The sequence below is a fragment of the Denticeps clupeoides genome, unplaced genomic scaffold, assembly GCF_900700375.1.
Source record: "Denticeps clupeoides unplaced genomic scaffold, fDenClu1.1, whole genome shotgun sequence".
Taxonomy (NCBI): Eukaryota; Metazoa; Chordata; class Actinopteri; order Clupeiformes; family Denticipitidae; genus Denticeps; species Denticeps clupeoides.
Window position 1 is genome coordinate 88,534 of NW_021630101.1, and position 26,680 is coordinate 115,213.

Here is a 26,680-nt window from a genome sequence, read left to right on the forward strand (position 1 = left end):
ACATGGTCCTAAATATTCAGACCCTCTGCTGTTCTGAGCATCCTTGAGATGATTCTACACCCTCATTTGAGTCCAGCTCTGTTTGATTATATATATTGATTGTACTTGATTAGGGAAGCCACACCCCTGTCTATATAAGACCTTACAAATGAGAAGTTTACAAAAATATTCTGCTGCACTTAAGGTTCCTAAGAGGTTCCATAATTCGTAAATGGAAGACGTTTGGGACGATCAGAACCCTTCCTAGAGCTGGCCGTCTGGCCAAACTGAGCTGTCGGGGAGAAGAGCCCAAAGATGACTATGGCTCCAGAGAGGCAGTCAGGATCACTAAAATCGGGGCTTTGCAGCAGAGTGGCCTGACGGAAGCCTCTCCTCAGTGCAAGACGCATGGAAGTCCACACGGAGTTTGCTAAACGCCTGAAGGACCCCAAGATGGTGAGATATCAGATTCTCTGGTATGATGAGACCCAGGTAGAACTTTTTGCCCGTTTGAGCATTGCTCCTCACCTGTCCATACAGTCCCAGCAGTGAAGCATGGTGGCAGCATGATTGCAATTGAGGGAAAGATGCAACCATATCCTGGACTAAAACCTCCAGAGTGCTCAGGACTTCAGACTGGGCCGAAGGTTTACTTCCAACAAAACGATGACCCCGAAAGAAGGAAGGAAGGAGCGGCTTCACCACAACTCTGTGACCGTTGAATGGCCCAGCCACAACCCTGACTTAAACCCAACTGGGCATCTCTGGAGAGATGTAAAAATGGCCGTCCACCAACGTCTACCATCCAACCTGCCAGAACGGGAGAGGATCCCCAAATCCAGGTGTGGAAAAACTTCCCATCTTTCCCAAAAAGACTCAAAAGGGAGCTTCTACTAAATACTGAGCAAAGGGTGTGATTAAGATCATGTGATTTTATTTCAGTTCAGTATGTTTTTTTTTTTTTTTATGGAGTGCTGTGCACATTTTAATGAGGGAGAATAACAAACTTGAAGGACTTTAGCAAATGGCAAAAATTTTATGGGGTCTGAATACTGTCCGTACCCCCTGAACATGACGAGATGAGAAACATTTTATTTTTTAGGGCTTTTGCTGTAATAACCTCCAGCATTCTGTCTGAATCCCAGCGGCCGCTTGTGTTTGTTCCACAAGGCTGGTTTTGTCACCAGGGAAACCAGAATTGTGACCTTCTTTCATGTTCGTCTGTAAATGGAGTACTTTCACCGCCCGTCACATGGCGCGTACCTCCAAACACACGCCGGCGATTTCAGATTTCACACCACGCCCCTCTCCAGATCGGTCCGTGTGTCTGTTTAAATGTTTTATCTTCATACGTGCTGAACAAGAATTATAATTCTTGTAAGTACCTTCTGTGTGTTCTCACGTGAAGTGAGGTCAGATCGTCATTTGGCGGTGTGGCCTGTAACGGAGCCAGACGATGGGGAGAAGACACCCGAATCCTTCCCGAATCCTGGCAACCAGCACTTACCACAGTCTGGATGTGGAAGGGGGATCATAAAACGTTCATCCAGACACCAGGTCGTCATGATCGCGTCCTTACCCCTCGCCTATGAACCAGAAGACCCAGGTTCAAACCCCACTTACTACCATCGTGTCCCTGAGCAGGACACTTAAAGTGAAGTGATTGTCATAGTGATACACAGCACACGGTGACACAGTGAAATGTGTCCTCTGTATTTAAGTGAGCAGCGGCCACCATGACAGGCACCCGGGGAGCAGTGTGTGGGGACGGGACCTTCATCAAGTCAAAGTTGTCACTTGTGATACACAGCAGCATGGTGCTCACAGTGAAATGTGTCCTCTACATTTAACCCATCACCCTGAGTGAGCAGTGGGCGGCCATGACAGGCGCCCGGGGAGCAGTGTGTGGGGACGGTGCTTTGCTCAGTGCACCTCGGCGGATCGGGATTCGAACCGGCAACCTTCTGATTACGGGGCCGCTTCCTTAACCGCTAGGGCCACCACTGCCCACAACCCTGAGTGTCTCCAGGGGGGGACTGTCCCTGTAACTACTGGTTGTAAGTCGCTCTGGATAAGGGCGTCTGGTAAATGTACTCCAGTAACCAGCACTCTGCGGTTGGAAACAGGCCCGGAAATTTCAGGGTTCGGTGCAGAGGACACGTTTCACTGCAGGTTATACTACATTCACCGGGCACGTGTAATTATTTTAAATCTGAATATTTACCTTAATTACAATAAAAAAAAAATTACTTTCGGCATTAAATCTAGAGCCACGTGGTGATGTAAAGCCAGGATTTCGCCGAACGCAGGGCTTGTTGTTAGAAATATTCTTTTTGGTTATTGCCCGTCGGAGTCTGTTGACTGTTCGGCCGTTTCCAGGCAACAGCAGCCGTACTGCGCGCTCATTAATAATCCACCTTGGCCAGGTACTCCTGAACTACACGCCCATCCCAGCGGCGGCGGGTAAACACGCTCTCTGGCCGCAGGGCTAACGGGCCGGGAACGGGCCTGCCGCTTTGTTTGAGGATTTGTGCCGTCGGTGTATTTACTCAAGGCGCCCGGCGGCCCTGGACGTGTTCATTCGCCGCCTTATTGGGTTTGGAGGGGAATTATATAGACAATCCTCGTAATACGTCTTTAGTGAAGCTGAAAATTCTGTTGCTCTGTATCGCATTAGTGTGGGCGTCAGGAGAAAAAGTCCTTGCACGTGTTTCAACTCTTGGCTTCTTTCTGAGAGATGAACCGTATAAAATCCGTGAGGTTTGGAGTCCATCTACAACGTTCTCAGGGTCTGAATGTCTGCAAACGTGAACAGCAGGAAAAAATCTTTTTAAAAAAGGTGGCGTACACTCACCGGACAGTTTTATTAGCAAGGCCGGCCGTCCAGATTCTCCAACTCCACGTCCATAAAGTGGACCTCGAGTGCCAGGTTCAAGCCCCACTTAGACTTCAGTCTATCATGGACAATGAAGACCCCCGCCACCACTCCACAGGGGGGTGAAGGATCTGAGAATAACCAGCTTCAGGTGCTGCTGGGGCGGAGGTGGCATAGTGGTTAAGGAAACGGTTGCCGGTTCGAGTCCAGAACCGGCAGGTGCCACTGAGCAAAGCACCGTCCCCACACACTGCGCCTGTCATGGTGCCCACTGTCACCAAGGGTTAAATACAGAGGACACGTTTTTACAATGACAATCCCTTCACCGTCTTTCCATAAAACCCTACACAAAATAATCTGTGCCATGCTTAATATCTGACGTGCAATTTTATTACTTCTATCCATATATTATTTTCCTACTGATTTTATTTCATTTAGATTTAAAGTTTATTATGTGGCGTTTTATTAGACTATTCGGATTTTTTGGTATTTTTGCATTATTCTGCTGCCACGCCGGGATGAATAAAGTGCTTCTGATTCTGGTTCTGGTTCTGTGTCCGTGGTGCACGATGGTGGCGCCAGAATCCGAGATGAATGTGATGATGATGATGGTGATGATGATGCGGAAACCCCGCCCACACAGCGCGCCTGCTCTCCGGATCTCGCACACTTCCTGCGGCGGGAGCTGCAGCGTCTCTGCGCCGCGTCTCGATGGAGGAGGGTCCGCCGACGTCCTCCGGCCGCCCGGCGCTGCTGCGCTCCTTCGGCCGCTGCCTGTGCGCCCTGCTGCCGGTCTACCTGGCCGGCTACTGGGGTCTGGGTCTCGGCGTGGTGCTCCTGGGTCTGGCCGCCTACACGGGCTACCGGCACAACCGGGAGCAGAAGCAGGCGCGCCTGCAGTCCGCCATGTACCTGCAGGAGGACGCCGGCGTCTTCAGGAGCCAGCGGGATCTACCGGCATGGGTAACGGCGCTCATTCCGCCTCATTCAAGCCGCCGTAAATGCCTGTTGATGCAAGTTAAAGTCGTTTCACGGAACACAAAAGACACTAAACTTTTGAACGGTCGGATCTGGAATTCGTCCCCCTTATGACGTCACAAGGGGGGAAAGGTTACCTCCCGTTTTTTGCTTTTTTTTCGTCGCGGTTGCTCGGTGATTGGATGCGACAACGAGCACAAGCGTATTTCTTTATTTCCGCCACGCGAGACTCTGAAGAACCAGTGGGTTCACGTTATTTTTCTCTCTGCGCGGAACATTGTGGTTGGTGAATGGTGTTGACGACGTTGGATGCGTGCAGTTGTCGAAGGAGAGATCTGAAAGTTGCTTCATTTCCGTGAACGCCCGCTCAACATCTATTGGCCGCTCTCCTCCTGGTCCCGCCCCTCTCCTCCTCATTAGCATTTAAAGCTACAGACACCGAAACGGCGCGTCCTGGGAAATCTCATTGTGGGACTGGATCAAAATGGCTGTAATTCTGCACCTTTTTTCATAATAGGGGACCTTTTAGTAATTTAATATCAAACCAGCTATGTAATAGTCAAGACAGATATATTATAGACTTCTGGCTGAAACTTTGTGCTGTGGGCGGGGCTTCGAGCATCAGTACTTATGACTTTTATCAGGTCTAAATTAGGGTGTATGTATATTCATGTATTTATCGACAGCCGCAACCTGAACCCTATCCACCCAGAAAATAAGTTTTGGTGAGGTTGATGGAGATTTCAGGCTGTTGGGGCTGCAGAAGCGTGTCTTTCGGTGGTTTGGCTCGAATTCATTTCCTGTTGCGCTTGTGTGGTTTACCGGGGTCTGTTAAATGGCGATGTAATTGACATGCATTATGAGAAACACACACACGCACACCTAGCGTTCTGTTAATATTTACTCAACTTCTTCTGGTGTAAATATTATACCACGACGTGCACATCCAGTAAAAGGGAATATTAATAGAAACCTGTCTGGATGTTGCAAGGTTCTGTTCACCGTGTACGTACAGAAGACCGGCTGTTGGGGAATCGAAGCGCTGTATAATTCCAATTTATTTGAACGTATGGGTTTTAATAACGGCGGCCTGTTCTGTGTAAACAGGAAATCACACGCCTCGCAATGTCGTGGATGTGATGAGGCCTCAGATGGTCTGGTTATCTCTTGATCTTGTGATTTTGGTTGACGGGACTGTGAAGTTTCAACATGCGCTTCTATATTCACGCACTCTAGTGAGGCTTCTAGAGCTTCATCACATGGATGCTGTTGTCTTAACTGTGCACTGTGCAGTTCTGTACAGATACTGAGCTCTAACAACCAGTGCGTTTTACAGCATTTATAAGACACCCCCCCCCCCCCCTCCAGAGCAATTACAATTAGGCGCATTGTAAAAGTCCCCCCCTGGAGACACTCAGGGTTAAGTGTCCTGCTCAGGGACACGATGGTATTAAGTGGGGTTTGAACCTGGGTCTTCTGGTTCATAGGCGAGCGTGTTACCCACTAGGCCACTACCACCCTACTTTCAGTACCCTACCACCCTTACAATCAGTAGTTACAGGGACATTCCCCCCGAGACTCTCAGGGTTAAGTGTCCTGCTCAGGGACACGATGGTAGTAAGTGGGGTTTAGGACCTGGGTCTTCTGGTTCATAGTTGAGTGTGTTACTACCACCCTGTTGGTGTTGGTGGTGGGCATGGTCACATTTGTGTACGGGGTATCAGGAGTGTAGAGAACGGAGGGAAACGGATAAGAAAAGGAGGACATGGACCCTGGGCTACACCTGGGCATGTCATGTATTGACAGGAGGCGGTTTAAATAGTCCAGAATGAGCATATTTGAGCTGTCAATCATGCCAACAGGCTCCTCCCCCTTTTGAACTTTGTTTATAAAAGCCTCATCAAAGTTCATCTTCCGGGTGTCGGAGATAATTACCCACCAACAAAAAGCGCTGGACTGGTAGGTAGGTTCCTCCCATATGACATGTGCAGAAATATCTTTCTGCAAATCCTGAAAGTGGGTTAGTCTGGCTCTGGTTTTCTGTATTTTGTCCTCTCCCAGACGAATCTGTACTTGTGCTCTGAAGAAGAAATGAATCGTCATCATCGCCTTTGGGGATCCGCCCTCTTCCACAATTGCAGAACCAAGATCCAAAAAGTTTTTCTCTGCATTTATGGGAACTGTCTCACTGTCCTCTTCGTTCGCGCTGCACCACGAATCCCATGCTAGTATACGGATAAAATGTTTAATCAAATCAAGTGCAAAATTGAAAGGTTTTGGAAGATGATGAACCAGATTCAGATTCAGCCCAGTTTCAGAATCAGAATTTTCATGATTTTAGCCAATCCAATAGCTGCATTTCATCCGGATTATTTCTGAACAGCTGTTTTGGACAGTAAAGCAGATGGGATTGTGGGATTTAGATATAAATCACGGCCGGGTACTGAGATCGTTTCGCTTTGTGTTGCTGATGGAAGTTTTCCTGTTTCCCCCGCGAACAGGTCAACTTTCCAGACGTGGAGAAGGTGGAATGGCTGAACAAGGTGAGGAGAACGTGTCCCTCTTACAGTTTATGTGCCCTTTTAATGTTATCGAAGAGCTTTTTTTGTAATGTAGTCCGTTTGTTGTGTCCATTCTGATTATTTTCATCAATTGAATTTATTGGGAAAGTTGTAAACGTTTTTCATAAGATCATAATTAATGCACGTCACCCCGATTACTCTCACAAGCCTTAGCTATGGCACCAAGGGACCCCCGCTGCAAATCGAACCCCCGCTCCGGCCTCGAGCAGAACCTTTCATTAGAACCTTAGTTGTTATATTTTTGGGCTGATTCGGTACAATATTATATTTAACTGCAAAATGTCTCAGCTTTTCCTGCAGGCCATTTAGTTTTTTTTACGGACATTTCAGGCCCTGAAAAGGATCTGATTTGTTCAGATCCTTTTTTCCACATGAACTGCAGGATGTTTTGGTGTCTTGAGAACAGCATGTGGTTCGGAAACAGAGAACGTGTCCCTTTGTGTCCCTTGCCTTGGTGAAAGTAAAGAGTTGCTGCAGGAATCGAGAGGGACCGTTTGTTCGCGTTCCCATGAGCTCCCTGTAGTTCAACCACAGTCATGTGGCGGCGAGATTTCCAGCCCCGCCCCAGCGCCGTTTCAAGGATCCGACCAGCCTCTGATCTGGGATCAGCTTCCCTAGACCTCGATTCAGGCTTTTAAGCGCAGGGCAAGACGCCGACCCTGAGACCTCCGGCCTGTGGTTAAAAAGCTCCGTTCCCGGAGACCCCGGGGGGGTTTTCACCGCGTAGACGCTGCCCGCGCTCCACCGCCGGCAGTTCATGGCCACAACCGCGCAGCGGCGCGAGAACGTGATTCATACGCTGAACAATCCAGTTTCGCAACAAGTTGCGCGGTGTTCCGGGCGCTCTGAACGCCGCTGCTCCCTCTTCCTGCAGGTCCTGCGGCAGGCCTGGCCCTTCATCGGACAGTACGTGGAGAAGCTGCTGGTGGAGACCGTGGCGGCGTCCATCCGAGAGTCCAGCGTCCACCTGCAGACCCTCGGCTTCACTAAGGTGGACCTGGGAGACCGGGTACTGCTTCACTTCGGCTCTTATCGCATCCACACTGGCCACTGGAATTCCGATGGTTCTGAGTTGCATCTTCTGCTTATGGATCATGTGACAGGCCTGTTATATCACCATATAATACTGAACAACACTGATGATATGAATAGAGGAAGAGTCAGAAAGTCTCCAGGGCTCTTCTCTTGCTCTTCTTTTTGTAGAGAAGATCTGTAGATATGAAGTTAAACCGTTTTTGGTGTGTTCTGCAGCCTCTGAGAGTGGTGGGGGTGAAGGCTCACACTGAACACGACCGGCGGCAGGTGCTGCTCGACCTGCACATCAGGCAGGTCTCCAGTGGAGTCATCTTCTCGTCCTTCACTGTTCTCCACCTCCTGGTTTCTCACCTGCTCACTCGTTCTGGTCGTTCTCCTGTTGCAGCTACGTCGGCGACGTGGAGATCAACGTGGAGGTGAAGAAATACTTCTGCAAAGCTGGAGTGAAGGGAATTCAGGTAAGGAGCTAGTTGTTAACGGAGGGGGAGGGGCTAATGATGACACGGTGACATGAATGTGTTCCTGTTGTGTTCAGCTCCATGGGAAGTTGAGGGTGATCCTAGAGCCTCTGATTGGAGACGTTCCTTTTGTCGGGGCCATCACCATGTTCTTCATTCGCAGACCCGTGAGTCTCCAGCTCAGTGTTCCTCTGAAGGACCACCACTTTTTGATAGAAGATGTATTTGAATTCATTTTTATTTTTTTTTTCTTCAGAAGCTTGATATTAATTGGACAGGCCTGACCAACTTACTGGACATCCCTGGACTAAAGTAAGTGGATGTCTCTGTGTATATTCATTTATATTCATTCTCTTCTGAAAAATTGTGTGTTTGTGTGTGTGCGCGTATATATATTATATATTTCATAATATAAGAATTAATAAATCAATATCGTTATTGTATAAATCTAAGATATTTATGTTTTTTTTCTTAGATTTATATAATATAGATATTGAGGCATGAGAACAATATAGGGGCGTAAGTGACATTTTGGTTCAAATTGAGAATCAATTTCAAATCAAAAGGTTTTGATCAGCAATTTATTCATGAAAAATTCTTGAAAATCTATTTCTCAATAATAGTTCATAATAGTTATTAAACAAAAACCAAGTAACTTCTTTTCTTCCAACCGCTGTCAGACTCTATAACAAAGACCTCACAGCTGACCACACATACACTGACAAACACACACACTTTGGCACATTCTGTTAAAAATGTTAACTGTTTAAATTGTAAATTTGTACATATATACAGATACATATTTATGTTATTTTTTGTGATGCTATTACCTCTGTTTTTGCTGCTATTACCTTCTGCTTCTGTCCACTTTCTGGCGTGACAAGTGCAATTTCCCACTTGTGGGACTAATAAAGGTTTATCTTATCTTGTCTCTTATCTTATAACCCCATATGTTTGTATGGGTAATGTACAGATCAATAGAATTTATAATATTTGAACTTATAATGATCGTGGAAAATAATCATGATAAAAGAATAAGCGTTATCAGCGATCTGATGTGTTTGTGTGTTTATATGTTGTTCTCTGTCTCTGCTCCTGGAACACAGCGTCATGTCAGACTCCATGATCATGGATGCCATCGCCTCCTTCTTGGTTCTCCCCAACCGACTCACCGTCCCCCTGGTGGCCAACCTGCACGTCGCCCAGCTCCGCTCCCCTCTCCCCCGGGTACAGTGCCCTCACCTTTTTTTTTTTTTATTGGACACGCCCAACCCGCAGCTCCGCCCTGTGTGTGTAACCCAGCGGTCTGTGTGCTCGATGTGCTGCAGGGAATCGTCCGGATCCACTTGCTGGAGGCTGAGAACCTGGCTGCCAAGGATAACTACATCAAGGGGGTGCTGGCCGGCAAGTCTGACCCGTACGCAGTGGTCCGGGTGGGGACCCAGACCTTCACGTCCCGTCATGTGGACAACAACCTCAACCCCCAATGGAGGGAGATGTATGAGGTGGGACATCTTCTGTCAAAGCTGGGAAGCAAGGGCTTCCTTTCTCATAAGATAAGATAAGAAGATCCTTTATTAGTTCTACAAGTGGGAAATTTATATCATGGCAGAATGTGGACAGTACAAGATAAGTGCAGCAAAAAAAATTTAGCACAGACTGTATAATATAAAATATAATATAAAAAATGTCCTAGAAAAGAAAAACCAGTGAATGTGAGTTTATGTCAGTATATACATATTTGTGGGGCAGTGGTGGCCTAGTGGTTAAGGAAGCGGCCCCGTAATCAGAAGGTTGCCAGTTCGAACCCCGATCTGCCAAGGTGCCACTGAGCAAAGCACCGTCCCCACACACTGCTCCCCGGGCGCCTGTCATGGCTGCCCACTGCTCACTCAGGGTGATGGGTTAAATGCAGAGGACAAATTTCACTGTGTGCACTGTGTGCTGTGCTGTTGTGTATCATGTGTGACAATCACTTCACTTCAAATTGTAGATATGTAGAGAGTGGATCTATATACACACATTGTGTTTGTTGTAGAGAAGGAAAGACCTTAATTCTAATTATTATTTACAGACGTAATTTAACGTGATTTTTATTTGTCGGCGCAGAAGGAGCCTTTTCGTCAGAAACAGTCCGCAGGGATGTGTGAATTTGACTCTGCATGCTGAGGGCGATTAAAATGCCGTCTCATGCCTGTTATTGCATTTCATCTGCTGCGACAGTGCTGCAGACAAGCAGGGGGAAGCGCCCGAGATGGCAGAATGTGATCATCATGTGCGCTGATCATGGGTTATGAAACGCTGAAAATGGAGAAAAACAAGATGCTTGGACAGGAGATGATTGTCAGAGGACAACGTTCAAAATAATACTGGTTATAATACTGAGGACAAAATGTCATTTTAATTTGTTTGAAAATGAGAGTGGGTTTGCGTTGCTGCTGTGCACATTTCATGATAAAAAGAGTTTTTTCAGGTCATCGTCCATGAGGTCCCAGGGCAGGAGCTGGAAGTGGACGTGTTTGATAAAGACCCAGATCAGGATGACTTCCTGGGGAGGTGATCAGCATTTTTAAAAAGGCTTCCTGCCGTGATGTGTTGAGCGTGCATGCTGCTTTAATATCCAGTATTAAAAAGGAGGGTCAGAATTCAATTCCATCATGTCATCATATTTTCCTGATGTCATCTTACTTCCAGGATCAAACTGGATCTGGACATTGTTAAGAAGGCCAGAATTTTGGATGAAGTATGTTTTTATTATCTGCCTTCTAAAATCACAATCTGGCAATCAGCATTCTGAAAAATATTGATATGATCAGATTATTTTTAATTACAGTTATTTCATCAGTATGTTTTTGATGTGTTGATATATAAATATTTCATGCTTTCATATGGATTGTTTAAAGTAATCTGGAATAATAGCTTTTTCACACCAGTAGGGGGCAATATCAAATCTAAATGATATTGAATGTCAACTTTGCAACTGAAACTATTAAGGGTTGGTCCATTTAATTACTCATTAATATCTGAAAAAAGTACTGATGCTTATTGATCATCATTAGCAACATTTGCTGGTTATTTCACATCACAGAGCGTGGAACATTTTTTCAGAACCCCTCGCTCTGTGTTTTTCCCCTCAGTGGTTTCCTCTGAAAGATGCTCAGTCTGGGCAGATCCACCTCAGGCTGGATTGGCTGGCGCTGCTGCCGTCCGCTGAGCGTCTGAGTGAGGTAACCCCGTCTCATCTTCTGACCTGCAGAGGAGTTGAATTTACTTTTACTTTGGGACTTCGTACACGTGTGTTCCTCTCCTGTCTTCTCTTCATATGATAATGGTTTCAGTCCATGGCTGATCCCTGGCTGCAGTGTTGGAGTTATTAGACATGATCACTCCACGCCCCAGGGAAGAATAAAGAATGACATCATTAAAAGCCCGGTTGGATTCTGGACAAGAACCTTTATGCCTTTTAGTGAGAAGATGGTGAAGAAAGTTGCTTCTTTGTGCTCAGGTCCTGCAGAGGAACACCAGCCTGGCTCTTTCCAGCAGGATGACGGAGCCGCCCTCGGCGGCCATCTTGGCCGTGTATCTGGACCGGGCCCAGGACCTGCCTGTGAGTGTCTCACCGCTTCCGGTGTGGGTCAGCTGCTTCCTGTTGCAGTAGGAAGTGTATTTTCAGCACAATTCCTGTGTGCCTCGGTGGTTTTTGTAGTATGTTGCTTTGCTCTGTGTGTGTGTGTGTGTGTGTGTGTGTGTGCACTCTTGGCTAATTCCTGTGTGTTCTCTTCAGATGAAGAAGGGCAATAAGTACCCCAGCCCCATTGTGCAGTTCTCTGTCCAGGACACAACACGAGAAAGCAGGGTGAGGCAAATTTAAGCATTTGTACCTTCAGCACATATGGAAAGCCAATGGAACCAAAAATGGAACTTTATTTGCAACTATTTAATTTTTAAAGTGATTGTCTTTATGATGCACAGCACACATTGACAATAAAATGTGTCCTCTGCATTTTACCCATCACCTTGGTGAGCAGCGGGCAGCCATGAAAGGCACCCGGGGAGCAGTGTGTGGGGGACTGTACCTTGCTCAGTGGCACCTCAGTGGCACTTTGGCAACCTTCTGATTGAGGGTCCATTTCCTTAACCGCTAGGCCACCACTGCCCCTCAAAACCCGCATTCAACACAAAACAAGACTTATTGGTTTGTGGAGCATCTGAGCATCAACAGCTGCATGGATGTGCACTGAACAAGGGTTGATGGCTTTACATGATTATCAGTACGGTCATGGGAATAACATCTTACTTTTATCGTATGCATGTATTTGTTGTTATTGTATATATTTTGGGGTGCTGTAGTGCCACCACCTGTACATTTCAGTACAGTACAATTCCTATACAAAGTTGTCCAAATAGGATACTGACTTAAATGTGGTGGTAAACATTTACATTTACAGCATTTACCAGACGCCCTTATCCAGAGCGACTTACAATTAGTATTTACAGGGACAGTCCCCCCCTGGAGACACTCAGGGTTAAGTGTCTTGCTCAGGGACACGATGGTAGTAAGTGGGGTTTGAACCTGGGTCTTCTGGTTCATAGGCGAGTGTGTTACCCGCTAGGCTACAACCACCAAATATAGGCGTACATTTGTGAAAAAGCATGTCATGTCAAGAGAAGCTGTGTTGTTCCTTCTGTTTTTCAAGACTTCGTACGGCACCAACAGTCCTATTTGGGAAGATGCTTTCACTTTCTTCATCCAAAACCCTCAAAAACAGGACCTTGATATTCAGGTACAAATTAAGTACATTTTTTTCTTGTTTTTTTTTTTTATTATTTTTATTATTATATACAGTGACAAGATAAAGTATGTGAACCCATTTGAATTGAATGTGTTTCTGCATTAATTTGTCATAAAATAGCTTTTATCATTAGGGGTTTACGGTTGTTCTGAAAAAAAGATCATGGAAGATCAGTATTTTTTTGTTATCATATTTATTGATGTCCTTGACTTAGATAATCAGATCACGTTTTGTCAAATTAATGTGAACACCATTCATATTTCTTGCCATTAAAAGTGAAATATTTCTTTCATTTATATAAATTGGACATTTATATAAAATGACTGGGACTGTTTTACTTGGGTTGGGGCTTGCATAAACGTGTAGGAAGTTAACCTTTTCAGAGTTCACATTAATAAGATTTTAACAATATTTTGGTAAATACCTTTTCAAATTTGCACAGACATTTTAGAGTCGTGGAAATTGAGGAGTCGTGGAAACTTTGGACTGTTTATCCATGTGAGTGAAAAAGCCATTTCTGCCTGATGGTAGACCTGGAGTAATGAAATGTAGATGCCTGCTGTTCCCAGGTGAAGGATGATGACAGGTCTATGTCCCTGGGCTGTCTGTCCGTCCCCCTGTCTCGTTTGCTCATGTGTCCGGAGCTCACGATGGACCAGTGGTTTCAGCTGGACCGCTCTGGACCCGGTAGTCGGATTTACCTTAACATTGTGCTGAGGGTGAGTCTGGAAGTTTCCTTGTGTGATCAGAATGAACAAATGATTTGAATACTTTTTTTATATTATTGACATATTCCGTCTTCAGATCCTTTGGCTGGATGAGGAGGCTGTACCAGTCAGTCCCATGTCACTACACCCTACATCCCCCAGCACAGGCCCCAGTCAGGGCGGTGGGACGTCTGAAGGAGGGTCCAGTTTCACGCCCATCCCATCTGAGATGCTTCCGCAGCACACCAGCCCCGAGTCCAGCTTCGCCTCGGAGGTGAGACACTGAAGGAGCCCTGGTCTTCCTACACTCCAAAATTTCCTCTACAAACACGTTGTCTCCGGGTTCAGGGGGTTTTGCGGATCCACTTGGTTGAGGCCCGGAACCTTGTTGCCAAGGACAAGTTCATGGGCAAGGCGGCGAAGAGCGACCCCTACGTGAAGGTACGGGTGGGCGGCATGACTTTCAAGAGTCACGTGATCAAAGAGAATCTCAACCCCACATGGAACGAGATGTACGAGGTACGAGGCGTGATTCTGGGACGAAAATCACTCTATAAAACGATACATTTATTTTGATATGTAGTGATATTGTCTGATATGAATCTATTGGTTTCTCCAGCTCATTTGATCTTTATTCCCTCCTCCCTCTGTGTGGTCAGGTGGTTTTGACCCAGCTCCCCGGACAGGAGGTTCAGCTGGAACTCTTTGATAAAGACCTTGATGAAGATGACTTCCTTGGCAGGTGAGACCGAACCCCTCTAACAGGTCCATTTCTCTCCAGTTCTCGTCATGTCATTGTCCCCGCAGGTTGAAGATTAGCCTGAGGGACCTGATCAGTGCCCAGTTAACTGACCAGGTGGGCCGGATGTGCAGCGATATTAAACCATTCTTTCATATGACCGCCCCAGGGGACCGCTGCGTCACCACATGTTTCTGTTGCAGTGGTACACACTGACCGACGTGCAGAGCGGCCAGGTTCACCTGCAGCTGGAGTGGCTGCCAACTGTGACCGACCCGGCCCGGCTTACACAGGTCACCCATGCTGGACACATTGCTGCTTAACCTGCAATAAACTGAGTGGCCAAAGTGTTCAGAATATTTGCATAAATGGATTTGATTGGCTCACACTCGCCTCTCTAATAGTTTTACACACTGTATCACAGCAAAATTGAATTGTTATTAATTATTTGCAAAATGTGCCAATAAATCAGTACAAACCATACTAGAATGGAACACTTCAATGGTGGTTCACTATTAAATTAGCAGGTCAAGTCACCATGGGTAGAACGTTATACAAAGACAGAAAGATGTCCGGTCTGCGATTGTCATTTTGGTAAGGATGGAGACTTGGCTGGTGAATTCGATCCTGTTATTGACTCCGGGCTTTCAGATCATGCAGTTCCAGTCGCAGCAGGTCTATCAGAATAAGAGCGTCCCCGCCGCGGCACTGCTGTTCGTGTTCGTGGAGCGAGGTCTCGGCCTGCCGGTGAGGTTTATGACTCTTTTGAAGCGAATTGAACGGCACCAGTGGTGGCCGTATGGAGGCATGAGGAGCTCCTGTCAGCTCACTGGCCACGTTAAACCGAATTAATTTCTCTGGTCCACAGCTGAAGAAAAGTGGCAAGGAGCCCAAAGTGGGGGCGGAGCTTGTGCTGAACCGCACCACATACCGGACTAAGGTGGCCCTTGTTATACAATAATTTTCAATCTTATTGAAAACTAGTAAATACTAGAATTGTGTTGCTTTTTTCCCCTGTTTTTTTAAGATTTGTGATCAGTCCACATCTCCTCGCTGGGACGAAGCCTGTCACTTTCTGGTCCGGGACCCCAGAGAGGACATCCTTATAGTCAAGGTGTGAGGAAGTGGTTACTATTTCTTACGTTGAGCATGCCTGGCTATTATCTCGGGTAGTTATCGCTATGGTGACGTGCCGGCTCCCCTCTCCAGCTCTCCCACAGCTGGGGTCAGGCCCTGGGCTCCGCGGTCCTCCCGGTGCGGGAGCTGCTTCTGGAGGAGGGGCTGCTGCTGGACCGCTGGCTGCCACTGGATGGCGCTCTGCCCGAGAGTCAGGTTCTGCTGAGGGCTGAGCTCAAGGTAGTTTTACCGCGTCCCAGAGTTCTGCAACGGAACCGCAGATCCCATCCTGCGTTGTCCGTTTCAGCTGCTGGACTCGGCCCGGAACCGGTCCGACTGCGGTGTGACGCGAGGTGACATCACAGCGGAAAAGCAGCCGGGCGACGTGGAGATCACCGTTCCCGCCAAAGAGGCTCCGACTGCAGCCAACCTGAGGCACAGGGCCGTGCCTAGCAGCGTGTGAGTTTCTCAGGGCAGATGTTCCACCCGGTCTAGAAACAGGTTGAGAAAATCACTAAAGAGATGGACAGATAGTCCCGTCTTGGCTTCATGTCTCTGGAGACAAGTCTGTGCCTGTCTGTCCGCAGGGGGGCTGACGCAGGTGGATCGGACCAGCGGGCCCAGGTGAAGATGTCCCTCATCCACTCGTCAGCAGAGAACCGACTGGTCATCACCGTCCATGCCTGCAGGTCTGCAGTGATTTCAGCCTCGCTTCATTTCATCTTGATAATATGACCGCATTCTGCTTAACACGTCACCCCAATACGCTCCAGCTAGAGAACATCTGATGAGTTGAGCAGACACTTCACACAGCCTGATCACAATTTGACCATGAGCAGTTTGTACAGAGAACCAAGCACAATAAACTCTTATCATTATGGTCATTAGATGGCAAAATAAACCTATAAAGCACGCAGTAGTGGATGAGCTCAATATGGCGGGATGAAATGAAATACATTTCTAAACATAACATAACTAGTTCAGAAAGAATCTCTTCCATCTTGAGCCCGCAGAACAACAACTTGGTCCTTCTGTCTGATTAGAAACCTGCCTGCCTGCAGCAAGGAGGGGTCAGATCCTTACGTCACGTTCGCCCTGCTGCCGGACAAGGGCAAGACCACCAAGCGCAAAACCGGCATCAAGAAGAAAGACCTCAACCCGGAGTACAACGAGAGGTGGACGCCACTGCCGCTGGTCATGTGACTCCCGTGCATCCGAGGACAAACTCGTTTTCACCTCGTCTCTCCCCGCCAGGTTCGACTTGGACCTTTTGCCGGAGGAGGCCGCGCAGAGACGACTGGACCTCACCGTCAAACACAGCGTTTCCTTCATGAGTCGAGAACGAGAGGTCCTCGGAAAGGTACGTGCACCACGAGCTGGCAGCGTGATGTTTCTTCACTAAATACTTTAATTAGTTTTCTTCCCTCTTTCAGCTGCAGCTGGACCTGGATCAGCTTGACCTCCGTTCAGGGGTCACGCAGTGGTGCGTCCCCACCCCCACGTTCCTAAACTTCAACCAGTGCTGCCAATCTGTACATTCATTCTCACTCTTATCCATCCTTCAGGTACGATTTGACGGAGGAGATGCACTGAGGCGCCGCCGCGTCTTCTACTGCAGCAAATGGAACGGCGCTTTAAATGATCACTATGCAAATCAAGTGGTCCTTAACTGATATAAAATGCTGGTTGTCAGTGTACCAATCCTGATTTCGTTGCTCTGATGTCATTGCAGTACGTCATTTTCTATATTGTAATGTACCACGGAACTTGTAGCTACGTTGGTGAGTAATGCGGCACGTACGGAGGGCGATCGAGGGCGGAGCTAAGACACATGAAGATTCCTCATTGGTCAGAAAAAGTGATTTACTTTAAAACAGCAGGTTTGTTCCAAATCAGGGCGTGGCCTTTGTAGGCCGTATCCATCCAAGGCCCAGGGTGGCATGCAGGGAGTCTTGGGAAATGCAGGATGAATCGGGATGGAGATAAAGCAGAATTTTTGTCTTGAATTTTCAAATTCTAAGTGAGTTCCAGTCCATTGCCAAAGGCAGATTTTTATGTTCAGTAACTATTGTGGTCGTTATTAAACTGTTTTGTGTATGCAATGCTTTATATATATTTATGTAAATTGTATTTTACTGTAGCACAAAACACCAAAGGATCGTATCTTTAAGAAAAGATGGTAGCATTGTTTTTAAATTGTGCTTCTTTCTGTCTGGTTTGTATGCTGTTACTCTTTTACATATTTGCACTTTTCGGCCTTATCTATCGCTGCACTGTGCACCGTGATGTCCCGGGATCGGCTGTTTTTCAGAGAATATATTTTATACAAAAAGAGTTCTCCACTTGGACACAGTGTCTCCGTGTTGCTTTGCCTGGCAGTTCTCACGCTGCCGATAATGTTACGGGTTTTACGTGAAGACATGAAATGGCGGAAGGTGGCGTGGAAATACGTTTTCTTGCTGACGAATGTCCGAGTTTGTGCCTGTGCTGCATTTGATTGATTAAACTCCCTGTTTGCACTTCAGGCACCGAGCTGTGATCTTGTGGTTCTTGATGTGGGAATGTTCTGAATTTTACACGTGTGCATTAATGCCTGTGATTATCCCATTATTACAGTTTGTAAGCTCAGCAGGGACAAAACAGACCTGTTCACAGAACACATTACAATTCATTTTTAATGCGGTGCAAATGAACGGATGAAAAACACTAACATTTTAGTTTGCTAATTATTATATAGCTTTTTGCAGTAGGGACTTAAATGACTTAAACGAATCAATCAACTTAGTATAACGATACTGTTCAACACAATATGGTCACATGTTGGTAACAGCAACAAATTCTGGCTATGCGTAGCATCTAGAAATTTTTGTAAATGTCATATTTTACCACACATGAAATACTATATCAGTTTTACTAAAAGTAATTTAGCATGAGGATTACTGTTACAACTAATATTTCAAGTTACATTTGATTGTATTACCTTTCAAATCAATTCACGTTTATTCAAACATCTATATATCTATCAATCACTTCACTTAAAATCTAGAAGAGCTGCATTTAAACAAGTACACTTTAAATCAGAATCAGAATTGTATTTATTGGCCAAGTAAGTGGAGCACATACAAGGAATTTGATTCCGGTAGACGGTGTCTCTCAAGTACAGAATACAAACAACAACACCGACAATGTGCGGGACGAGTGTAAGTGTAATTGTACAAGTTGTGGAATTTATTTATAAATAATATATCTACTGTAGAGTATAAATATATGTAAGAATGTACGTAGGTCTGTAAGTGCATAGAGATGAAAACAATGTGTAATACAATAAATAGGCAGAAATCACATAAAGTGGCATGGTGGTAGTAGCCTAGTGGGTAACACACTCGCCTATGAACCAGAACCAGGTTCAAACCCCACTTACTACCATCGTGTCCCTGAGCAGGACACTTAACCCTGAGTGTCTCCAGGGGGGACTGTCCCTGTAACTACTGACTGTAAGTCGCCCTGGATAAGGGCGTCTGGTAAATGCTGTAAATGGTGATTCGCAGTGAGACAGTTCCAGCTGTTTAGGAGGGACATGGCGAGGGGGAAGAAGCTGATCAGGGGGGCACCGGTGGTCCTTTCTGCTGTCCGTACCGTCCACTGCAGTCTGATCCTGTCCTGTGGCTGCTCCATAGCAGGCGGTGATGGAGGAGCAGAGGACAGACTCAATGACCGCAGTGTAGAACTGGATCAGCAGCTCCTGTGGAAGACTGGACTTCCCCAGTTGCCTCAGGAAGTACCTCCTCTGCTGGGTCTTTTTGAGGATGGAGGAGATGTTGGTCTCCCACTTCAGGTCCTGGGAAATGGTGGTGCCCAGGAACTTGAAGGTCTCCACAATAGACACCGGGTTGTCTCATATGGTGAGGGGGAGCAATGTTGAAGGATGTCTCCTGAAGTCCACCGCCATCTCCACAGTCTTGAGCGTGTTCAGCTCCAGGTTGTGCTGCCTTCCTGTCGGTATGCAGACTCATCACCATCCTGGATGAGCCCAATGACAGTGGTGTCGTCTGCAAACTTCAGGAGTTTCACAGTTGAGTTCCTGGAGGTGCAGTCAATGATGCACAGGGAGAAGAGCAGTGGGGAGAGGACACATCCTTGAGGGGCACCAGTACTGAGGGACCGTGTTCCAGAAGTGATCTCGCTGTCTGTCAGGAGGCTGGTGATCCACTGGCAGGTACCAGGTGACACGCTGAGCTGGGAGAGTTTGGAGGTGAGGAGTTCAGGCACAACGGTGTTGAACGCCGAGCTCAAGTCCACAGACAGGATCCTGGCGTCGGTTCCCGGGCGGTCGAGATGTTGCAGGATGTAATGCAGCCCCATATTCACTACGTCATCCACCGACCTGTTTGCCCGGTAGGTCCAGCTGGTGTCCCGTGATGTTCTTCAGATGGGCTAAAGCCAGGCGTGCCCGCTGCTCACCAAGGGTGATGGTTAAAAGCAGAGGACACGTTTCACAGTGTCACCGTGTTGCTGTGCTGCTGTGTATCACAATGACGATCACTTCACTTTCTAGAAAGTACATAACGGTCTTTTTTTTTTTTTTTCTTTTGAGGATTTTGGAAGTTCGTTTTGAACTGGATTACAGGGCCTGTTGGTCCTTATTATTTCTGTTTTTTTTGTCCCGGGCAGCAGGCGGCGCGCTCGTCCCCGACACCCGCCCACCGGAGACCGGGCGTCGGGGGCGCGCACGGCGCTTCTCGGCCGCGGGGGCGCGGAGCAGCTTGATGAATGGAGGCAGCGGACAGATGCGGAGCGGCCGGACCGATGGGCTCCGTGCGCCGGGCGGGGTGACATGGACCGACTGTCCGGGAGAACCAGAACCATGACGCTTTTCTGGACCGGGATGGTGGAGGATCGGCACTGAAGACCTTCTTCACGACAGGAACTTTTACTTGTGTTCTGCACGATGGGGAACATGGAGAGCGCGGACGGCCAGGCGGAGATGAAGCACCACATCATGCCGCTGAAAGTCCCCATGCCCGACCCCGCCGAGCTGGAGGAGAGGTTCGCCCTGGTTCTGGTCAGTCGGACTTTTATTCCTTCGAGTTTACAATAAAAAGCCCGCGGTGACGTCACGTCCCAGTCCCCCAAAAGTCCCGCAGACCCACACGCCCTCATACGCGTTCCGTGTTCTTCCTCATCTCTTACTTTCACGTTCCACGTTCTACTGATGTTCTACTCATGTTCTGCATACTGATGCTGTTTCATGTTCTTCGGCTGTTCTGCATACTGATACTGTTCCATGTTCTACTTACTGATACTGTTCCATGTTCTACTTACTGATACTGTTCCATGTACTACTGATGTTCTACTGGTGTTCTGCATACTGATGCTGTTTCATGTTCTTCGGCTGTTCTGCATACTGATACTGTTCCATGTTCTACTTACTGATACTGTTCCATGTACTACTGATGTTCTACTGGTGTTCTGCATACTGATGCTGTTTCATGTTCTTCGGCTGTTCTGCATACTGATACTGTTCCATGTTCTACTTACTGCATACTGATACTGTTCCATGTTCTACTTACTGCATACTGATACTGTTCCATGTTCTACTTACTGATACTGTTCCATGTTCTACTTACTGATACTGTTCCATGTACTACTGATGTTCTACTGGTGTTCTGCATACTGATGCTGTTTCATGTTCTTCGGCTGTTCTGCATACTGATACTGTTCCATGTTCTACTTACTGATACTGTTCCATGTACTACTGATGTTCTACTGGTGTTCTGCATACTGATGCTGTTTCATGTTCTTCGGCTGTTCTGCATACTGATACTGTTCCATGTTCTACTTACTGATACTGTTCCATGTACTACTGATGTTCTACTGGTGTTCTGCATACTGATGCTGTTTCATGTTCTTCGGCTGTTCTGCATACTGATACTGTTCCATGTTCTACTTACTGCATACTGATACTGTTCCATGTTCTACTTACTGCATACTGATACTGTTCCATGTTCTACTTACTGATACTGTTCCATGTTCTACTTACTGATACTGTTCCATGTACTACTGATGTTCTACTGGTGTTCTGCATACTGATGCTGTTTCATGTTCTTCGGCTGTTCTGCATACTGATACTGTTCCATGTTCTACTTACTGATACTGTTCCATGTACTACTGATGTTCTACTGGTGTTCTGCATACTGATGCTGTTTCATGTTCTTCGGCTGTTCTGCATACTGATACTGTTCCATGTTCTACTTACTGCATACTGATACTGTTCCATGTTCTACTTACTGCATACTGATACTGTTCCATGTTCTACTTACTGATACTGTTCCATGTACTACTGATGTTCTACTGGTGTTCTGCATACTGATGCTGTTTCATGTTCTTTGGCTGTTCTGCATACTGATACTGTTCCATATTCTACTTACTGATACTGTTCCATGTACTACTGATGTTCTACTGATGTTCTGTATACTGATGCCCTTCCGTGTTCTACTCATGTTCTACTTACTGATACTGTTCCATGTACTACTGATGTTCTACTAGTGTTCTGCATACTGATGCTATTTCATGTTCTTCGGCTGTTCTGCATACTGATACTGTTCCATGTACTACTTACTGCATACTGATACTGTTCCATGTTCTACTTACTGATACTGTTCCATGTTCTACTGCTGTTCTGTATACTGATGCCCTTCCGTGTTCTACTCATGTTCTACTTACTGATACTGTTCCATGTACTACTGATGTTCTACTAGTGTTCTGCATACTGATGCTATTTCATGTTCTTCGGCTGTTCTGCATGCTGATACTGTTCCATGTACTACTTACTGATACTGTTCCATGTTCTACTGCTGTTCTACTGATGTTCTGTATACTGATGCCCTTCCGTGTTCTACTCATGTTCTACTTACTGATACTGTTCCATGTACTACTGATGTTCTACTAGTGTTCTGCATACTGATGCTATTTCATGTTCTTCGGCTGTTCTGCATACTGATACTGTTCCATGTTCTACTGCTGTTCTGCATACTGATACTGTTCCATGTTCTACTTACTGATACTGTTCCATGTACTACTGATGTTCTACTGATGTTCTGTATACTGATGCTGTTCCATGTTCTACGTACTGATACTGTTCAATGTTATTCTGCTGTTCTGCATACCAATGCTCTTCCATGTTCTACTGATGTTCTACTGATGCTGTTCCATGTTCTGTTGTTCTGCATACTGATACTGTTCCATGTTCTACTGATGTTCAGCATACTGACACTGTTCCAATTTCTACTACTGTTCTGTATACTGATACCGTTTTGGACTCTGTTATTGTTCTGTATGCTGACTATGTTCCATGTTCTGCTACGGTTCTGCATATGGATACTGTCTTGGACTGTTACTGTTCTGCATACTGATACTGTTCCATGTTCTGCTACGGCTCTGTATACTGATACTCTTTCATGTTCTGATATAGTTCTGTGTCCTGTTATTGTGCTGCTACCGTCATGTGTTCTGCTACCCTCCCATGTCCTGTTACTGATACTGTCCTGCGTTCTCTTACTCTTCCGTGTTCTAACACTCCGTTAAAGCTCTGTATTCTGTTTCTGTGTTCTATTATAAGTCTGTTCTGTATCGTATATCATGTCTGGTTTACACCTTCCTACTGTCCTGAGCTCCTTTACTCTCATCACAATGACTGGTCCATGTTCTGCTGTGAAGTTCTGGTTAAAACGCAGCCTCTTGTTCAGACAGAATGTTTTGTCGAGAACCTCTGCATGGTTCTCCTGTTGTTCTTGGCTACTGGTAAATCCGGCTGTACTGTGATTTACCGGTTCCGAGTTCTGCGTGCTGTTTCTTCGCCAGCTTCTTGTTTGAAGCTGCAGCAATGTGGACATTGTTCTCGCACGGAGTGGTTATGAAAGAACAATTGAAAGCCCTCCTCTCCAGACGAAAAACTGGGTTCTGCGTTTATTATTGCCGTTTATAAACAAGTCACAAGTTCAGTGGGCGGAGTTACAGGGACGCGCCGCGGCGGAATGTTGCAGCAAACAGAATCGAGAATGTTTGGAGGGAACAGAAACGGTTTTAATGCAAATCGGTTTTCTGAAACTCGCCAGCTGGAATAAAGAACGTCTTCAATAGAACAGTCACTCAGATACTCGGTATCTGTGGGAACGAGAACGTTTTCCTCATCTTGCTGCTATCAGGCGATGTTCTGCGCTTGTTCAGAGATGAAGCTTCATCAGAGCTCCTCAGGAAGTGAGGGCCGTGGCTCTGGTCTTCGGTGGAGTTTAGTGGTCAGGGTGCTGCTGGGTTCTCGGGGCGAGGTCTTGTAGGGAAGAAAGGGTCAATTTGTAGTCAGTTCGTTAAAGGAAATGGATAATAGAACATCAGTTTTGACCTGATCTCCAGCATCACTGTCTGACCGCAGCTCCAAACCCCAAAACTGCAGCTCTCTCCTGACCTTCTCCGCACTTCGAACCCAAAATTGCTCCATAAGACCCGTTGCCATGTCACGTTCCTATAAAATTTCACTGTTTTAAGTGAAAGTGATTGTTAGAACATCACGTTAAACCGTCACCCTTGGTGAGCAGTGGGCACCATGGCAGGCACCTGGTGAGCAGCGTGTGGGGACGGGACCTTCATCAAGGGGACCTCGGTGGCACCATGGCGGTTCGGGGTTCGAACCGGCAACCTTCCGTTTCCGGGTCTGCTTCTTATTCCGCTAGGTTACCACGATACGCATGATATGATGCTGTACGTTTTTATTCTGCCCATGTGTGAACATTGATTGGTTGGACGTGGCTTTTTGGGGGCAGCGGTGGCCTAGCGGTTAAGGAAGCGGCCCCGTAATCAGAAGGTTGCCGGCTCGAATCCCGATCCGCCAAGGTGCCACTGAGCAAAGCACCGTCCCCACACACTGCTCCCTGGGCGCCTGTCATGGTGCCCACTGCTCACCAAGGGTGATGGTTAAATGCAGAGGACAAATTTCACTGTGTGCACCATGTGCTGTGCTGTTGTGTATCACAAGTGACAATCACTTCACTTTTTGGTCGTCTGTGGTTCATGCAGGAACAGGTAAACGAGACTTAGCTCCTCCCATTGTGTTAACGATCTTTTCTCCATCAGTTAGACATTTTGTCGAAACGTTCTGGAGAAACGTCATGCGGCGTCGAAGACTTCCCTTCTAGTCTTCTGTCCTCCAAACGCGAACAATGGCCATTCTTTCAGCCGCCACGTTACATTTCCAGGGATTGTGTGTCCGTGTATCCCATGATGCCGCAGTGCAGAGACACGCTTGGAGTGGTTGTGGAGACATTCTGATGTCATTCCGGCTAATGTCTTGAGCAGAGGCGCTACTGAAGCGTGGCGTGGAAGCTAATAAAATGCCGGGTTTGGCTGAAGGCATCTTCCCGCCGTCCAGCCGCCACACGACCCAGGTTCAAACCCCACTTACTACCATCGTGTCCCTGAGCAAGACACTTTAGAGGAACGCGTTCCGGCGCGTGGTGACGTGGGCCGGTTCCTGTGTTTAGAACCTCCTGATTGGACCGGCGTGGTGAATTCCTGAGGTCTGGGCCGGGCCGGGCTGCTCCAGATGGCTTTGGTGTTAGCAGCGGGGTGACGCGAGGGGGGCGTGGGCCGTCCGGCGAGCCGGGGCTCTCGGCTCGTATCCCCTTTCAGGCCGCGCCCCGCTACGGGCTCTCGGCGGCGGTGCCGGATTCCTGCGGTCGCCGCTCGGCCTGAGCCGCGGAGGGAGAAAATTCCCCCTTTCGATCTGGCGGCGGGCCACGGTTCCCGTTACGGTTCCACCAACGTTCCGGCTCTCGTCGATGGGCAGCAACTGCCGTGCCGGCGTGGGCCGACAGGCTCGTTCTCACGGGTCCGTTATTAACAGCGGAATCCCGGCGTGACCCCTGACCCCCCGGACGGCGCGTTTGATAGACACCACTCGTCTGGAACTAATGGGCTCAGGCTGTGCGCGGTGTTTACGGGACATTTCACCTAAATCGTTCTCAGTTGCGTTCGGGGGGCTCTGGGAACCCTGAATCTGCGCGAAATTGACTCCGTTGATCTGCCGTGGTGGGAGGAGCCTGGCCTGACAGTGCAAGAGCGGAGCTCCTCCTCCTCCTCATAGTAACACCTCCATCTTTACCACCGGGACTCTTCACCATCTGGGGCTTTGCTAGCTTCTTCATAAGAGAACACACACACACACACACACACCAGACAGTTCCACATCAAGTATTCCATCATCATCATCATCATCGCCAGGTCTCCATCTCAGCATTAGATGTGTGTGAATGTGTAGGAATGTGTGTGTGTGTGTGTGTGTGTGTGTGTGTGTGTGTCTGCTTGCGTACATGTGGAAGCATTTGTGGTAGGGGGTTGGTGAGGCATGGTGCAGCTGTGTGTGTGTGTGTGTGTGTGTGTGCTTCAGGGTAGTGGTTTCCTTCTCTCTACAATGGGGGCTCTGTTATTGTGTTGTTTTAGAGAGAGAACCTCCCCCTCCTACACACACACACGCACAAAGTCTAATATACCGTACGGCTAATCCACTCAGACCAGAGTCTACAGAACTTCTGTGCGACGACGTTACTGAATGAGGAACATTTCCTCCCTCTCTCTCTCTCTCTCACACACACACACTCACACAGTCTCTCGCCCATCAGACCTCTGCCTTTCTGAGCAGGTCCTGCGATCATGACCGATACGAGGAGAATCTCATGATTGTCACACCGCAGGCGTGTTCTGCACTCGGTTCTGTTTGATCACTCGGGTCCTCCCGGGTTCTCAGGCCTCTGGCGCCGACGGGTTCGGTCACCCAGACGAGTCCAGCATTAATCTGCAGTCGCTCAAACATTAAGGTCAGACCCCGAAACGTCTGCTTGATCGTGGATTATTGATATAATAAATTGGTTTAAAAACGTACATAAACTAAGGATTTTTGGTATTCAGTGTTATATATGGAAGCACCAGCATGTGATATTGGCAACTTATTATTAATTTTTTTTTTTCACTTAATATCATTATAATATTGGGGTGTAAGTAAACAGGAACATGGCGAAAGTTTTAGTCATTGTGAGACACTGCAGCACAGCACACGGTGACACAGTGAAATGTGTCCTCTGTATTTAACCATCATCCTTGGTGAGCAGTGGGCACCATGACAGGCGCCCGGGGACCAGCGTGTGGGGACGGCACCTTCGTCAAGGGGACCTCGGTGGCACCTTGGCAGCTCCGAACTTGAACCTGCAACTGCAAAGTTATGACTCCACTTCCTTAACGGCTAGGCCACCACTGCCCAACAATTCACACGCTTTTAGCCAAAAATCACATATTTGTCCATGCTTGACTGATCCAGGCTGATCCAGGAGACACTCAGGGTTAAGTGTCCTGCTCAGGGACACGATGGTAGTA

At 47.2% G+C, this 26,680-nt stretch overlaps 2 protein-coding genes across 2 annotated transcripts in view; both read left to right on the forward strand.

Moving 5' to 3' along the window:
* Nucleotides 1-3,510: 3,510 nt before the first annotated feature.
* Nucleotides 3,511-17,786, forward strand: LOC114783542 (extended synaptotagmin-1-like). The gene is made up of 31 exons (XM_028969031.1): nt 3,511-3,817; nt 6,334-6,375; nt 7,289-7,423; nt 7,666-7,739; nt 7,835-7,907; nt 7,985-8,074; nt 8,164-8,219; nt 9,014-9,134; nt 9,236-9,412; nt 10,381-10,463; nt 10,602-10,650; nt 11,045-11,134; nt 11,413-11,514; nt 11,692-11,763; nt 12,605-12,691; nt 13,270-13,419; nt 13,505-13,681; nt 13,756-13,926; nt 14,067-14,149; nt 14,215-14,263; nt 14,350-14,439; nt 14,798-14,893; nt 15,015-15,086; nt 15,174-15,260; nt 15,356-15,502; nt 15,570-15,721; nt 15,850-15,951; nt 16,306-16,437; nt 16,517-16,622; nt 16,696-16,745; nt 16,828-17,786. Exons 1-31 carry the CDS (start codon nt 3,566-3,568, stop codon nt 16,853-16,855), a joined length of 3,195 nt encoding a protein of 1,064 aa, XP_028824864.1. The 5' UTR covers nt 3,511-3,565; the 3' UTR covers nt 16,856-17,786.
* Nucleotides 17,787-19,994: 2,208 nt separating this feature from the next.
* LOC114783543 (formin-like protein 3) overlaps nt 19,995-26,680 on the forward strand; it is a 29,593-nt gene continuing 22,907 nt past the window's right edge. The window contains 1 exon segment of the mRNA XM_028969032.1: nt 19,995-20,324. Within this exon segment, the coding sequence (XP_028824865.1) occupies nt 20,211-20,324 (114 nt within the window). The 5' untranslated portion in view covers nt 19,995-20,210.